Source organism: Rhinoderma darwinii, chromosome 1 (genome assembly GCF_050947455.1).
Source record: "Rhinoderma darwinii isolate aRhiDar2 chromosome 1, aRhiDar2.hap1, whole genome shotgun sequence".
Taxonomy (NCBI): domain Eukaryota; kingdom Metazoa; phylum Chordata; class Amphibia; order Anura; family Rhinodermatidae; genus Rhinoderma; species Rhinoderma darwinii.
Window position 1 is genome coordinate 392,733,705 of NC_134687.1, and position 17,027 is coordinate 392,750,731.

General features: G+C 41.8%; 1 protein-coding gene across 2 annotated transcripts in view; it reads right to left on the reverse strand.

The window, feature by feature from the left end:
• The window catches only part of FANCC (FA complementation group C), a 334,367-nt gene that overhangs the window by 90,875 nt on the left and 226,465 nt on the right, over positions 1–17,027 (reverse strand). For both annotated transcript variants that reach the window (XM_075852374.1, XM_075852382.1), the window contains one exon: positions 1,632–1,788. In XM_075852374.1, the coding sequence (XP_075708489.1) occupies positions 1,632–1,788 (157 nt within the window). The remainder of the gene's footprint in view (positions 1–1,631; positions 1,789–17,027) is intronic.

Below are 17,027 nucleotides of genomic sequence, written 5' to 3' on the forward strand. Positions count from 1 at the left end.
TGGCATGCTTCTTTTATGAACTGAATCATGTTATCAACCATGCGTGGTTTTCTTGACTATACCTGATCTTTGATTACTCCCCAAAAGAAAAAGTTAATTGGGGTAAAGTCTGGTGATCGTGGAGGCCATTAAAACGGGCCTCGTCTACCTATCCACCTATTGGGTAATTTTTAGTCAAGAACATTACGCGCAACTAAAGCATAGCGAGGAGGGCTGCATCTTGCTGTAAATAAAAGTCTTCATTTTTATGCTCCACTGCAATTGTGGTACTACATTATCTTGGAGCATTTTAAGGTACAGGTCTGAGGTAACCCTTGTATTGTGGAAGATAGGTCAAATTACCCCTTTACAACCCCAGGTTGATTCAACTGTTTTTCAATTGTTGCAAGGGGGTTTTCTGTTGAGTAATAAACACAGTTGTGCCTATTAACAGCACCTGAAAGTTTGAAGTTGGATTCATCGGACCAAGTTATTTTTCTAATGATACCATCTCCTTGTGTTTCTTCACTCGAAATTCCCTCTCCCCCTGTATACCTACTTATGCACCCCCGTGTGTGTGTGTGTGTGTGTGTGTGTGTGTGTGTGTGTGTGTGTGTGTGTGTGTATATATATATATATATATATATATACACACACATATATATATATACACACACACAAACTTTTTTTCTACTGGAACACAGTTAAAACAAAGCACCGGCTGGAATTCTATCCTCATACTATTCAGCAGGTCAGCTTATGTCAGAGGGAATAAAAAAGGGACCGAGTCTTTGTTCAAAAATTTCATAGCTTCTCAGAGATTCTAGAATTTCTATAGCTAATCTTGTTACATTCTCAAGGGACAGAAAACAAAATTAACAGCACACCATATAAAATAGGAGTTACCAGACCATCACACTTTAATTACTCTTACAAACCAAAAATAATGCAGTGCCTCTCAGGTTTCCTCTCCAAGAAGGACAAGGGTCACCCTGGTAATTCTTCTACACTCCGCTTCTGATAAATGACACACTTATGCATTGTTGTTCTAAGTGTAACCAGTGTACATTTATTTTGCCATAGCACCACAATGCTTTATGATGCTTTATGATTTAGTCAGAAATGCATGACTCATGCTCCCACATAGTAATACTAATCACCCAACACCATATGGATCATGTACAGGCCATTACTACAACACATTACTTTCTTGTTCACATTGAATCTCTGTAAGAACAAAGGAGTTAATATAAAGGTTACGTTTTACAAACACAGTTGCAATGAGGGATTCCAGGGAGAGCATGACGACTGACGTTCTACCACATATATTGTATAGTGTACGTTCTGCCCTTTGAAGGTGACAACCCCTCTATGCTATAATAAACAGTAATGAAACGCTGCTTTGTAGTGTATATTTATAAGGAAAGGAGTACAACAGTGAAAGCTCTAGTGGCAATTGTTCTCTTATCAACCATTAACCTAACAAAAAAAGTCATCAAAAAGATCTCTCTTGATACACATACTCAAAAACGATAACTTTCATCATAAATGTGTATATATTATCCCTGCAAATTAATGATATTCCTGTAAATAGTCTTTCAAATCTTTAGAACAATATTCTTAATGACGTGTTTTGAGACTTGAGCACTTACCAAGTATGAATCTTTTATAATCTGCTCCATTTCTCTGAATGATTTGCTTTGGAGAGCAAATAATTGTTGTAATAGATCCAGCACAGCGTTTTCAAGGCTCGGCAAATGACGAAGCCACAAACTAAGTACTGCTGATTCACTTAGCACAATCTTCTTCCTTCATTTGGAAAGAAAATACAAACCAATTTAAAAGTAATCTTGTCTTATGAGAAACAGCGCCACAAATGGAGAACGACATTGCCAGCTTGTTACTGTTCATACACTCTGTAACATCAGAAACACATCTCCTGGGATTATGGATAATACATTTTTCTTCTAAGAGATTTTACAACAGGAATTTAAATATAATGTTTATAGTTACACTAAACAATGTTAAAAACCTAACTCCCTTTTTAGGGATTTTAGCTTTCTGTCCTGCTATTCAGGCAAGGAGCGAAGTCCCTGCAGCATGTCATTTTTTTTTACACTGACAGGTATAATACACGGCAGTATTGCCGTGTATTATTATATCAGAGGATCACATGTTCCCTACTGGGACTAAAAAAAAAAAGACTAATAAAAGTTATCATTGTTCCCTTACAAAGTCCTGTAATACTGGGAAAAACAAAAACAAAACTATACTTAACTTGTATCTCTGCATCCATAAAAATCCATACTATGAAACCTTCAGTAAACAGGCCCTCATACAGCTTAGTCAACAGGAAAATGTAACCGTAAGGGTATGTTCACACGGCCAAATTTCAGACGTATACGAGGCGTATTATGCCTCGTTTTACGTCTGAAAATAGGGCTACAATACGTCGGCAAACATCTGCCCATTCATTTGAATGGGTTTGCCGACGTACTGTGCAGACGACCTGTTATTTACGAGTCGTCGTTTGACAGCTGTCAAACGACGACTCGTAAAAATACAGCCTCGTAAAAAGAAGTGCAGGACACTTCTTTGGACGTTTTTGGAGCTGTTTTCTCATAGACTCCAATGAAAACAGCTCCAAAAACGGACGTAAAAAACGCCGCGAAAAATGCGAGTTGGTAAAAAAACGTCTGAAAACCAGGGTCTGTTTTCCCTTGAAAACAGCTCTGGATTTTCAGACGTTTTGGTTGACTACGTGTGAACATACCCTTATGGCTCTCAGAAGGTGACACAAAAACTATTTATTTTTTTAAGTGTTATTGTGCAGAAGTAGTAAAAACAAAAAAAACTATAGAAATTGGGTATCGCCGTTTTTACACTGACCTGCAGAATAAAGTACTTTACACCACACGGTAAACGCCATAAAAACTAAAATCACAAAAACAAAAAAATTGCGGAATTGCTGTACCTCAAAATGTCCTCTAATAACAGCCTGGTGGCTTACAGCGTATGCGCAGTGCACCGATGAAGCCGGGGGAAGCACACCCAGCTTCACTGCTCATGCACCGGAAGCCGCGAGGCTGTCCAAAGAGGACGTCAGGGATTAATCAAGCCAGAATGGTTATTATTAGGGAAAGGCTGTGACTGTTCAAGCGGCTCCAACTCCATGACTCCAACAATCTTATTTACATACAGTGTGTGTGTTGCATTTAACCTGTTAGTGACCGCCAATACGCCTTTTCACGGCGGCCACTAATGGGCTTTATTCTGATGCATAAGCCTTATAACGGCGCTGCATCAGGATAAATAAACAGAGCAGGGAGCCGTTAAAATCTCCCTGCTCTCAGCTGCCAGAGGTAGCTGAGGGCTGGGGGCGTCCCTGCTCAAACGTGTGAGATCGATATAAGTATCGTTCTCACCCGTTTAACCACTCAGATGCGGCGCTCAATATTGAGCGCCGCATCTGAGTGGTTTTGGAGAGAGAGAGGGAGCTCCCTCTCATCCCACTGGCACCCGGCGATAAGATCGCCGAGTGTCTGTGTCTCCGATGGCAGCCGGGGGCCTAATAAAGGCCCCCAGGTCTGCCTGTAGTGAATGCCTGCTAGATCATGCCGGAGGCATGACCTAGCAGATGCCTGTTCGTTTTAAACGGACAGGCAGTAATACACTGCAATACAAAAGTATTGCAGTGTATTATAATAGCGATCGGATGATCGCATATTAAAGTCCCCTAGTGGGACTAGCAAAAAAAAAGTTTAATAAAGTTAATAAAAAAAAAAAAAAAAGAAAAATCCACTTTCCCCTTACAAACTGCTTTACTAAACTAAATTAAGCAAAAAAGTTACACATATTTGGTATCGCCGCGTCTGTAACGACCCTGGTTATAAAGCTATTACATTATTTAACCTGCACGGTGAACGCCCTAAAAAAATAAAATAATAAACAATGAAAAAATTGTTTTCTGTGATTCCTGATTTAAAAAAAATGTGATAAAAAGTGATCAAAAAGTCGCATCTACTCCGAAATGGTAGCGATAAAAACTACAAGTCACTCCACAAAAAAAAAGCCCTCATACAACTGCATTGGCGAAAAAAAACCAAAACTTATGGCTCTTCAAATATGGAGACACAAAAACAAATAATTTAAAAAAAAAAAGCGGTTTTACTGTGTAAAAGTAGGAAAACAAACAAAATATATACAAATTTGGTATCGTTGCAATCGTAACAACCCGCTGAATAAAGTTATTGTGTTATTTATACCACACGGTAAACGGCGTAGATTTAGGACGCAAAAAAGTGTGGCAAAATTTCTGTTTTTTTTCTATTTCCCCCCCCAAAAAAAGTTAATAAAAGTTAATCAATAAATAAATGTAACCCAAAATGGTGGTATTAAAAAATACAACTTGTCCCGCAAAAAACAATACCTTATACAGCTATGTCGACGCAAAAATAAAGAAGTTATAGCTCTTAGAATGCAAGGATGGAAAAACTTAATTGGTAATTAAGGTTTAAAATAGGCTGGTCATTAAGGGGTTAAAGTACATCTTTTTATGAACGTACTAATTATACATATAGGGACATGTGTAGACAGATATTTATACTCACTATAAGGCAGTAGTGTTGGTTTGACGGACTAAATCCTCATGACAAGTTCCCTTTAAGGAGTTGAACTGCACCTCTAGTGAAAAATAAAAACTTTCTCCTACATACTAGCTGCAGGGGACATCTCTCCCAACCCTGGTCCTCCCTTTTCTTCTGCCAAGCTCAACCACTTACCTGCCACACATAGAAACCTTGCAAATCTTCTTACCATTCCTTGTATGTCTTCTCCTGTCTCTCTTAACTGTGCTCTCTGGAACTCTCGGTCCGTGTGCAACAAGCTCACCTTTATTCATGACTTATTCCTTTCTAACTCTCTCAACCTCCTGGCTCTTACAGAAACATGGCTACACCTGTCTGACACTGCTTCCCCTGCTGCTCTATCTTATGGTGGTCTCCAGTTCTCTCATGCCCCCAGACCTGAGAACAGGCAGGGTGGAGGAGTAGGTATACTTCTTTCCCCACACTGCACTTTCCAGGTCATTGCCCCGGTCCCCTCACTCATATTTCCCCCTTTTGAAGTCCACACTCTCAGACTCTTTTTCCCTCCGAGTGGCAGTTGTCTACCGCCCCCCCCCCGGGCTCTCCCCACCAATTCCTGGATCATTTTGCTGCCTGGCTTCGAAAATTTCTATCCTCTGAAATAGCCACTCTCATCATGGGTGACTTCAACATCCCCATTGATAACCCAATCTCCCCATCTGCCTCCCAGTTTCTATCTTTAACCTCGTCCCTAGGTCTGTCACAACTTACTAACGCTCCTACACATGAGGACGGGCATTCGCTTGACCTGGTCTTCTTCCATCTCTGCTCAGTTTCTGACTTTATTAACTCTCCTCTCCCGCTTTCTGACCACAACCTTCTCTCCTTTACTATCAAATATTCTCTGCCTCCTCAGGTCATCCCTTCGTATCAGACATACAGAAATCTACATGCCATTAACACTCAGAAACTCATAGAAAGTCTACAGTCCTCATTGTCCCCTATCTCTTCCCTCTCCTGTCCCAATCTGGCTGCCAAACTTTACAATAACACACTCAAGAATGCATTGGATGAAGCAGCCCCCCTACACTCCGAACCACTCGACAAAGACGACGACAACCCTGGCACACGTCTCAATCCCGCTTTCTTCAGCGGCGCTTGAGATGTGCCGAACGACTGTGGAGAAAATCGCATTTGGATGCAGATTTCCTCCATTACAAATTTATGCTGAGAACTTACAACTCTGCCCTTCACCGAGCCAAACAAGTCTATTTCACTTCTCCGATCTCCACACTATCTAATAATCCAAAACGCGTCTTTGATACTTTTCACTCCCTCCTTAGTCCTAAAGTGCAGACGCCAATCACAGATCTCAGTGCTGAAGACCTGGCCACTTACTTTAAAGTTAAAATTGACAACATCCGCCATGATATCTCCCAGTCCCCTAGTAACATCGATCACCTTCCCTCCCGCACTCCCTCTTCTTCACTCTAAGCATTTGACCCAATAACAGAAGAAGAAGTCTCTAGGCTCTATAAACCCATTACTGAAAAACCAACTCTTGACCCATCCAGCGCTGCTAACTACCGACCAGTCTCTAATCTGCCCTTCATCTCCAAACTCCTGGAACGCTTGGTCTACTCTCGCCTTATCCGCGATCTCTCTGCTAACTCCATTCTAGACCCCTTACAGTCTGGTTTCCGCACGCTACACTCCACAGAATCTGCCCTTACTAAAGTCTCAAATGATCTCTTGGCGGCTAAATCTAACGGCAAGTACTCTCTACTGATTCTTCTGGATCTCTCTGCTGCCTTTGACACTGTAGACCACAAACTCCTACTGAACATGCTCCAATCTATTGGCCTCAAGGACGCGGCTCTCTCTTGGTTTTCCTCCTATCTCTCTGACCGCTCGTTCAGTGTGTCATTTGCTGGTTCCACTTCTTCTCCTCTTCCCCTTGCTATCGGGGTTCCTCAGGGATCAGTCCTAGGTTCGCTTCTCTTTTCTCTCTACACAGCTCCTATTGGACAAACCATCAGCAGATTTGGCTTCCAGTACCATCTCTACGCTGATGACACCCAATGATATGCCTCTTCCCGTGACATCACCCCTGCTCTAATACAAAACACCAGTGATTGTCTGTCCGCTGTTTTTAACATCCTGTCCTCTCTCTATCTAAAACTGAATCTTTCTAAAACTGAGCTCCTTGTGTTCCCACAATCTACTAACCTACTTAAACCTGATGTCTCCATCTCTGTGTGTGGCACTATCATAACTCCTAAGCAGCACGCCCGCTGTCTCTGGGTTATTTTTGACTCAGATCTTTCCTTTACTCCTCACATTCAATCACTTTCACGCTCCTGTCATTTTCACCTCAAAAATATCTCCAGAATCCTCTCTTTTCTTACGGAGGAAACCGCCAAAACTCTCATTGTTGCTCTGATTCACACTCGTCTTGACTACTGTAACTCATTACTAATCGGTCTTCCCCTCACCAAACTCTCCCCTCTCCAATCTATCCTCAATGCAGCAGCCACTCATATTTATGACCAACCGCTACACCAACGCCTCTAATCTGTGCCAGTCACTGCACTGGTTGCCCATCTCCTTCAGAATAAAATTCAAACTTATTACTCTCACCCACAAAGAACTCCACAGTGCTGCACCTCCTTACATCTCCTCCCTCATCTCTGTCCACCACCCTACTCGGGCTCCACGTTCTGCCAACGACCTTAGATTAAGATCCTCCATAATCCAAACCTCCCACTCCCGTCTCCAGGTTTTTTCTCATGCTGCACCCGTCCTCTGGAATGCGCTACCCCAGACAATCAGTTTAGTTCCCAATATCCACAGTTTTAAATGTGCCCTGAAAACACATCTATTTAGACAGGCCTATAACATTCCCTAATCTGACTCCTTTCCATGGCCCCCTTTTAGATTAGTCATCAGAATAAGATTCCGTAACACTCCTTCTCTTCATGTCAGTCATACACGGATACTGGCAGGTGACCAGCTCATGCAGCTTTATGTGTACCACCCCATGTGAATAAAAATGGCTGGACTATTGTACTTAACAAGCACTGTTACACTTTGTGTCTCCCTTATTTCCTCATAGATTGTAAGCTCTTGCGAGCAGGGTCCTAACTCCTCTGGTTTGAATTGTAAATTAACTTTGTCACTATGTAATGTCTGATATTGTTTGTTTCATGTTCCCTCTAAATTGTAAAGTGCTGCTGTTAAGGATCTGCCAGGCACAGCTTCTGTATCTACGCCCATAGGTAATCAGTCTGCACCTGCTTCTATGTCGGTGAGACTGACTCCATCTTCCACCACTCAGGATGGCAGGCTTAGGAGTGGGAGAGCCTATCACAGCCTGGCCAGACGGAGCTAGCTACCGCCCTCTGTCTATTTATACCTGCCTTTCCTGTTCGTCCTTGCTTGTGATTCTTCTCGTGTGGTTTCCTGGCCCTGCTGCAGCTTCTTGATCTATTTGACCCTGCTTCATATTGACCCTGGCTTACTGACTACTCTCCTGCTCTGCGTTTGGTACCTCGTAGACTCCTGGTTTGACTCGGCTTGTTCACTACTGTCCTGCTCTGCGTTTGGTACTTCGTACACTCGTGGTTTGACTCGGCTCGTTCACCACTCTTGTTGCTTACGGTGTTGCCGTGGGCAACTGCCACTTTTCCCTTGCTTCTGTGTACCCTTGTCTGTTATGCACTTATTGAGCGTAGGGACCGTCGCCCAGTTGTACCCCGTCGCCTAGGGCGGGTCGTTGCAAGTAGGCAGGGACTGAGTGGCGGGTAGATTAGGGCTCACTTGTCTGTTTCCTTACCCCCATCATTACAGCTGCGTAATATGTTGGCGCTATATAAATAAAGATTATTATTATTATTATGACAGGTGCTTTTCCAATCAGAGCTCCTGGTCAGTAAGGTCAGTCTAATATGGGCGTAATAAAGGCACAAATCCTCATGCGACTTAGGGTCTACGCACTAAAGCGAGTATCTATGTTGCTGTAATCAAAAAGTTACTAGTTTGCTATAAGGCAAAAAGGCACCCTGATTTCCGGCTACCTAAATAAAGTTGGTACTAAAATATAACTTTTATTGGATACGTATAAACTAACAGTAAACGAACAATAACCACACGATTAAAAGTAGCCAACGCTAGCTGACAGTAACTAGCTAGTATGGCACATTGCCAAAATACACTTGGTCGAAAGCGACCTGGTGTGCGAGTGTTATGGCCAGTGGTTGCGGTGCTAACACTGACTATATATATGAATTCTATCAGTTAAGCGTTGAAATTAAAACAAAAGAGAAAGCCCCCCGACATGTTTCGCTACCAACGTAGCTTCCTCAGGGGTTTAAATGGGGCATGTCAAAGTACTTAGAAATTATTACAAAAGTAAAGGACTAAAATTATAGTGTAGAGTCAAGTTTTGAGTAAAAAGCGAGGAGGTTAAAGGGGAAAATAGGAGAAGGAATGACGGGTGGAAAGGTGGTTATAGCCTAAGTTAACCCCTTAATGACCGGGCCTGTTTGTACCTTAACCCCTTAAGGACGCAGCCTAGTTTTGGCCTTAAGGCTCAGAGCCCATTTTTCAAATCTGACATATTTCACTTTATGTGGTAATAACGTCAGAATGCTTAAACCTACCCAAGCGATTCTGAGATTGTTTTCTTGTGACACATTGGGCTTCATGTTCGTGGTAAAATTTGGTCGATATATTCAGTGTTTATTGGTGAAAAATTGCAAAATTTAGAGAAAATGTTGAAAAAATAGCATTTTTCAGAATTAAAATGCATCTGCTTGTAAAACAGACGGTTATACCACCCAAAATAGTTACTAGTTCACATTTCCCATATGTCTACTTTAGATTGGCATCGTTTTTTGAACATTCTTTTATTTTTCTTGCACGTTACAAGGCTTAGAACATAAACAGCAATTTTTTATATTTTTAAGAAAATTTCAAAAGCCTTTTTTTTAAGGTACCTCTTGAGTTCTGAAGTGGCTTTGAGGGGCCTATGTATTAGAAACCCTGATAAAACACCCCATTTTAAAAACTAGACCCCTCAAAGTATTCAAAACAGCATTTAGAAAGTTTTTTAACCCTCCAGGCATTTCACAGGAATTAAAGCAAAGTGGAGGTGAAATTTGAAAATTTCATTTTTCTTGCTGAATTTCAATTTTATTAATTTTATTTCTGTAACCCAGAAGGTTTTACCAGAGAAACACTACCAAATATGTATTGTCCAGATTCTGCAGTTTTTAGAAATGTCCCACATGTGTCTCTAGTGCGCTCGTGGAATAAAACACAAGCCCTAGAAGCAAAGAAGCACCTAGTGCATTTTGAGGCCTCTTTTTTATTAGAATATATTTTAGGCAGCATTCCAGGTTTGAAGAGGTGTTGAGGTGCCAAAACAGTAGGAATCCCCCAATAGTGACCCCATTTTGGAAACTACACCCCTCAAGGAATTCATTTATGGTTGTTGTTACCATTTTGACCGCACAGTTTTTTCACAGCACATATTTGAATTGGGCTGTGAAATGAATTTTTTTTTATTTTTTCCAACAAAATGTCATTTGTAATTAAAATTTCTTATTTTCACAGGGAACAAAATACTCCATTTTGTTGCCCAATTTCTCCTGAGTGCATTTGTGGCGATACACTGCCGTTTGGGCCCATGGGAGGCCTCAGAAGGGAAGGAGCGCTGTGTGTTCTTTGGAGTACAGATTTTGCTGGTTTGGTTTTCGGGTGCCATGTCGCATTTGCAGAGCCCCAGAGGTATCAAAGCAATGGAACCCCACCAGAAGTGACCCGATTTTGGAAACTACACCCCTCAAGGAATTCATTTATGGGTAATGTGACCATTTAGACCCCATAGTTTCTTCACAGAACTTATTTGAATTGGGCTGGGAATTAAAAAAATATATTTTTTTTCCAATAATATGTAATTTTAGCTCAAAAATTCTTATTTTCACAAGAAATAAAATACTCCATTTTGTTGCCCAATTTGTCCTGAGTGCGGCAATACCCCATTTGTGGTGGATAAACTGCCGTTTGGGCCCATGGGAGGGCTCAGAAGGAAAGGAGCGCTATTTGTTCTTTGGAGTCCAGATTTTGCTGGATTGGTTTTCGGGTGCCATGTCGCATTTGCAGAGCCCCAGAGGTATCAAAGCAATAGAAACCAACCACAAATGACCCCATTTTGGAAACTACACCCCTCAAGGAATTCATTTATGGGTGTTGTGACCATTTTGACCCCATAGTTTTTTCACAGAACTTATTTGAATTGGGCTGGGAATGAAAACAAAATTATATTTTTCAAATAATATGTAGTTTTGGGTGAAAATTTCTTATTTTCACAAGAAACAAAATTCCCCATTCTGTTGCCCAATTTGTCCTGAAAGCGGCAGTACCCCATTTGTGGTAAAAAACTGCCATTTGGGCCCATGGGAGGGCTCAGAAGGAAAGGACCACCATTTGGCCTACTGGGGATTTTCTAGTGCGAAGTCATGTATGCAGAAGCCCCTGAGGTACCAGTACAGTTGAAACCCGCAAGAAGTGACCCCGTTTACAAAACTACACCCTTAAGGCATACATCTAGAGGTGTAGTGAGCATTTTGACCGGAGACCTACACCCCATAAACTGTAATGTGGGTTCTCCCGGGTATGGCAATACCCTCAATGTGGCTGTTATCAGCAGCCTGTGCACTCAGCAGGGCCCAGAGGGGAAAGACTAGGGGACTGTGCGGAGTGCATCAGGGTAAGTAAAATTGGGGTCAATTATAAACCAAGGGATGTATGATAAATTTTAATACACTCTTTCATACAGAGCTCTGGTTTTTCAGGACACGTGTCACATTGATATATTGTGTCATCCCTTATCGCACTCTTATAGCAGACTTTGCACGTCTTTTGACTTTTTCCCTTCTTGCCAGTTTGGGGAACTTCTCCTGGAATGTGTTGCCGCCCTGGTACGATGCGTGTGGCCCCGCTTCCAGAAGTACTGGGTGCCCCCCCTTCTTGGTCCCTAAAGATTAGGTTCTTGATAATCACCTCTTGAAATTCCAGGAAAGTTCCCCTCTGGCCTGCACATCGATGTAGCACGTACGCATTGTACAATGCCATCTGTATGATGTGCCCGGCCAGCTTCTTATACCACACCGCATGGCGCTGTAGGGCTTCAGGATTTGATCTGACAAGTCCATCCCTCCCATGTACCTATTGTAGTCCAGGATGCAGTCTGGTTTGGGGGTGGCCTTTCCTTCATATATCCTAAACCTGTAGGTATACCCTGATGCACTCTCGCACAGCTTATACATCTTCACGCCATACCTTGCCCTCTTACCCGGCAGGTACTCGCGGAATTGAACCCTCCCTTTAAAATGTACCGGAGACTCATCAATAGAAATACACTTCTCGGGGGTGTATGCTTTGGAAAACCAGGCACTGAAACGGTCTAATAGGGGTCTCCGTTTATACAAACGGTCAAAACTGGGGTCATCTCGGGGTGGGCACGGCTCATTATCAGTATAATGTAAGAAGCGAAGTATTGCCTCATTTATTAATTTTTTTAGGTTCCAGTTCAGTTCTGAAGTTGCTTTGAGGGGCCCATATATTATAAACCCCTATGAAACACCCCATTTTAGAAACTAGACCCCTCAAAGTATTCACAACAGCATTTAGAAAGTTTATGAACCCTTTAGGTGTTTCACAGAAATTTAGAGCAAAGTAGAGGTGAAATTTACATATTTTTTTGTCAGAAAATCCTTTTTATACCATTTTTTTTATAACACAAAAGGTTTTCCCAGAGAAACGCAACTTAATATTTATTGCCCAGATTCTGCAATTTTGAGAAATATCCCACATGTGGCCCTAGTGCGGTAATGGACTGAAGCACCGGCCTCCGAAGCAAAGGAGGACCTAGTGGATTTTGAGGCCTCCTTTTTATTAGGCACCATGTCCGGTTTGAAGAGGTCTTGTGGTACCAAAACAGTGGAAAACCCCCAAAAGTGACCCCAATTTGGAAACTAGACCCCTTGAGGAATCCATTGTAGTTTTCTTGGGGTGCATGCGGCTTTTTGATCAGTTTTTATTCTATTTTTAGGTGGCGTGGTGACTAAAAAACAGCAATTCTACTATTGTTTTTTTATTCTATTTTTTTTACAGCGTTCACCGTGCGCTATAAATGACATATTCACTTTATTCTGCGGGGCGATACGATTACGGCTATACGAGATGTTTATAGTTTTTTTTATGTCTTATGGCGTTTGCACAATAAAATACGTTTTGTCAAAAATCATTCACTTTTTGTGTTACCTTATTCTAATAGCCATAACTTTTTTATTTTTCAATCAATAAAGCCGTGCGAGGACTTATTTCGATCAGTACCATTTTTAGGTACATGCGACTTTTTGATCTCTTTTTATTCTATTTTTTGGGAGGTGAAGTGACCAAACAATTGTGATTGTGGTACGGTTTATTATTATTTTCTTTTGCGGCGTTCACCGTGCGGGATAAATAACAAAATAATTTTGTAGTTCAGGCCGTTACGGACGCGGCGATACCAATTATGTATAGTTTATTTATATATTTTTATTAATAATAAAGGACTGATGAGGGAAAAGGGGGGATTTTTACTTTTAACTTTATTACTTTGTCCCACTAGGGGACTTGAGGGCAGGAGGCCCTGATCGCTATTCTAATATACTGCACTACATGCGTAGTGCAGTGTATTAGAACTGTCAGCTACTCACTGACAGCAAGCATTGTCAGGACCCACTAGGCTTCCATCTATGGAATAGCCGGACGCCATTGTTTGGTGTCCGGTCGCCATAGTCACCATCGCCGGCCGCTATCGTGTAGCAGGCCGGCGATGGCAGCTTAACCCCTAAAAAGCCGCGATCTCTATAGAACGCGGCTTTTAAGGGGTTAATCAGCGGGGACACCGCGATCGGTCCCCGCTGTAGGAGCTGTGACAGCTGCTGAACAAGACAGCAGCTGTCACAGCTCCTGTATGTGTCGGGAGGACGGCCGAAACGGCCGTTACTCCCAAGACGTACTATTAGGTCATGGAGCGCGAACGATACAGCTGCCATGACCTAATAGTATGTCCAGGAGTGGGAAGGGGTTGATGACCAAGCCAGATTTGTCAGATCTGGTATGTCTGACTTAATCAGAGAATAAATCTGCGAAAGTTTTGAATATCCAAGTAATTCTGACATTGTTTTTTCGGCACATGTGGTACTTTATTTTAGTGGTAAAAGCAGACTGATACGATCTGCGTAAATTTATAAAAAACATAGAAAAATTTAAGAAATTTTGTAAAAATTTAAATTTTTCCCTGTTTTTAACTGAAATGTCACATATGTAGACAAAATGGGGGATAGGAGGTAGGATCCAGCGCTGTGGTGCATTTAAAATAGAAACGACGTTTCCAAGTTTAATGTCCTGGGTTAAAATGGAAAGTCCAGTGGTATAGGTCCAGGGTGTAGATAAAGTGGGAAGAGGGTATCCTCTGTGGCCTACGCGTTTCGGACGTCGCTGCGTCCTTAGACTTGGCTGTAATCACATATGTACATACATACTGTACAATTTTTTTTATTAAATATATATTTCCATCTCTTTACTCTATTTTGGCAGCACTTTGGACAAAAAATAATAATTTTTGAGCAATTTAGAAGACTTACAAATGTAATAATAATTTTATAAATTTTGAAATACATTTTGATTTCCTGCATCAAGCCAGGTTTTCAGAGTCTCATAGGTGTCAGAATGATGGAAACCCCCACAAATGACCCCATTTTGAAAACTACACCCCTTAAGGTATTTATTAAGGGGTATTGTAAGTATTTTGACCACACAGTTTTTTTTGTAAGAATTCATGCAAACAGGCGTATAAAAATCTAATTAACATTTTTTCACAAATGTGTCAATTTTAAGACAGATTTCTTTTAAAGCGAACATGAGAATGAAGAAACACACCCCAAAATCTATCACCCTGTTTCTCCTGTTTTCAAAAATACCCCCATTGTGGCCCTGATGCGTTGCCTGGACACACGGCAGGGCCCGAAAGGAAGGGAGCAAGCGGAGGCTTTCAGGACTGATATTTTGCTTGAAAATGTTGTAGGTCCTACTGTACATTTGGAGAGGCTTTGAGCTAGAAGAACGATATAAACTCCCCATAAAAGACCCCATTTATAGAACTAGACCCCTTAAGCTATTTATCTACGGGTGTAGTTAGCATTTTCACCACACAGGTTTTTCACTAAATATGTTGGAATTAGTCTATAAAAATTAAAATCTACTTTTTTTCTGAAATTAAAATCTACTTTTTTTCTGAAACAACAGACATTTTTAATATTTACAAAGAATAGGGGGCGTGGCCTGGACACGGATGGCAGAGGACGCATAACTGCACAGCTCCTGCCGGATAGAAGCTTAAAACGGCATAAATAAACAAAAAAAACTATTTGGTTCAGTTGATTTCGGTCCCCAGCCTCTCCGGAATACCCAGAGGATAAACGGTCCAAAATCGGAAGAGATCCTACAGAGGGCAGAGTTGTCCGGAGTGTCGCGGCCTTGCGTGCACTTTGCCTTCTGTGTAGCAGTTGAAGCTGAGCGGAAGCGCGGGCCCTGCAGGTCTGAGCTGAGCGACGGCTGATGAGAAGGTGAGAGGAGAGAAACAAACAAAACACACTGCCACAATTAAAGGGAATGTGTTGCCAGAAAAACATGTTTTTTTTAAAAAAATTAAACATTTAGTGTGTGGGTGATTAAACATTGTTCAAATTTTTTTTATTTTTTTGCACGAGTCCAGGAAATATTATAAATTATTTCTAATTTATAATACTACACATTTTTGGTCACTAGATGGAGCTGTTCCCAAAATTGCAGCATTGCAACATTGGGTTAAAAGCCCTCGCTCTAGTGAGCTCTCAGCATCCCCCCCTCCTTTATCCTGGCTAGTGCCGGGATAAACGAGGGGTTTGAACGATGTAACCTCCTACACTGTGTGTCGCCATTTTTTGAGCTAACCCACAGTGTAGTAGGTTTACATACAGTAGTAAACACACACAAACACGAACATACATTGAAATCTCTTACCTGCTCCTGCCGCCGCGGCTCCCTCCGGCCCGTCCGCTCCGTTTGCTGCCGCTGGTGCAAGTGCACAAATCCAGAAGCCGCGACCGGAAGTAGTAATATTACTGTCCGGCCGCGACTTCCGGTCCACAGGAAAATGGCGCCGGACGGCGCCAATTTCGAATAGGACTGTGTGGGAGCGGCGCATGCGCAGTTCCCACACAGACGCCGTACACTGCAGTCAATGGGACGGGAGCCGTTCGCAGTCCCTATGGGACTGTGGCTGCCGTATTCCATGTCTGTATGTGTCGTTAATCGACACACACAGAAATGGAACAAAAAATGGCAGCCCCCATAGGGAAGAAAAAGTGTAAAAATAAGAAAAAGTAAAACACAAACACACAAATAAATATAAACGTTTTTAATAAAGCACTAACATCTTGAACATATGAAAATTTTTTTGGGTGATGACACTGTTCCTTTAAGAGCTCAGACAAAGAAGTTTCCTCACACAGCAGACTGTGTCCCATTTCAGCCGGATCTCATTTACGTTGTGATAGTGCAGACAAGAAGGGACCCGCCGCCATTTTAGATAAATCAACGCAGCACATATTTACTTAGCCTCTGCTGGGAATTCACCCTTGCTGAGGTCTCCCTGGATCAATCCTGCACGGTCTGAAAAGGGACCCACCGCCATTTTACACACATCCACGCAGCAAATAATTATACTAGCCTCGGATACATACTCACCCCTTCTTTATTCTCACTGGAGCATGTCTGCAGGACATCTATAGTATTTTCGACCTACCCAAAAATAGTCTAAGGGGAAAGGAGAGGAAAGAGAGCAAAAGAGGGAAGAAAAAAAAAGGGATATCAGAGGCTTGTGACAAAGTACTCAGGACGTGATCTTAAAGGGTCATACACATTTCTTCTAAACATCTGGCAACAAGATGGGTAGCACGTCAAAGAGAAATACGAAAACAAAACCGGCAAAGATAACAGAATTTTTTTCTAACTCCTCGTCGCAGCAAAGGGAAGTTAATAGACGAATTTCAATCCCTCCCGCCTCTCCTACTCCCTCACCCAGAGCTGACTCGATAGATCAAGACATAGGTGATCATCTAGATGTGATGCCAGTTACGGAGGATGTAATAAAAAAATTACTAAATTCACTACGAGACTCTCTACAATCAGATATGAGACAAGTCATAGGAGAATTAAAAGCAGATATTCTATCTATTGCATCACGCACAGAACATATTGAGCATAAAATGGAAGTCTTTGCAAAATCTCACAACTCGCTCATTGACGCTAACTCCACCTTAGAAGAAGAAGTGGGACGTCTCTCAAATAAGGTTCTGGATTTGGAGG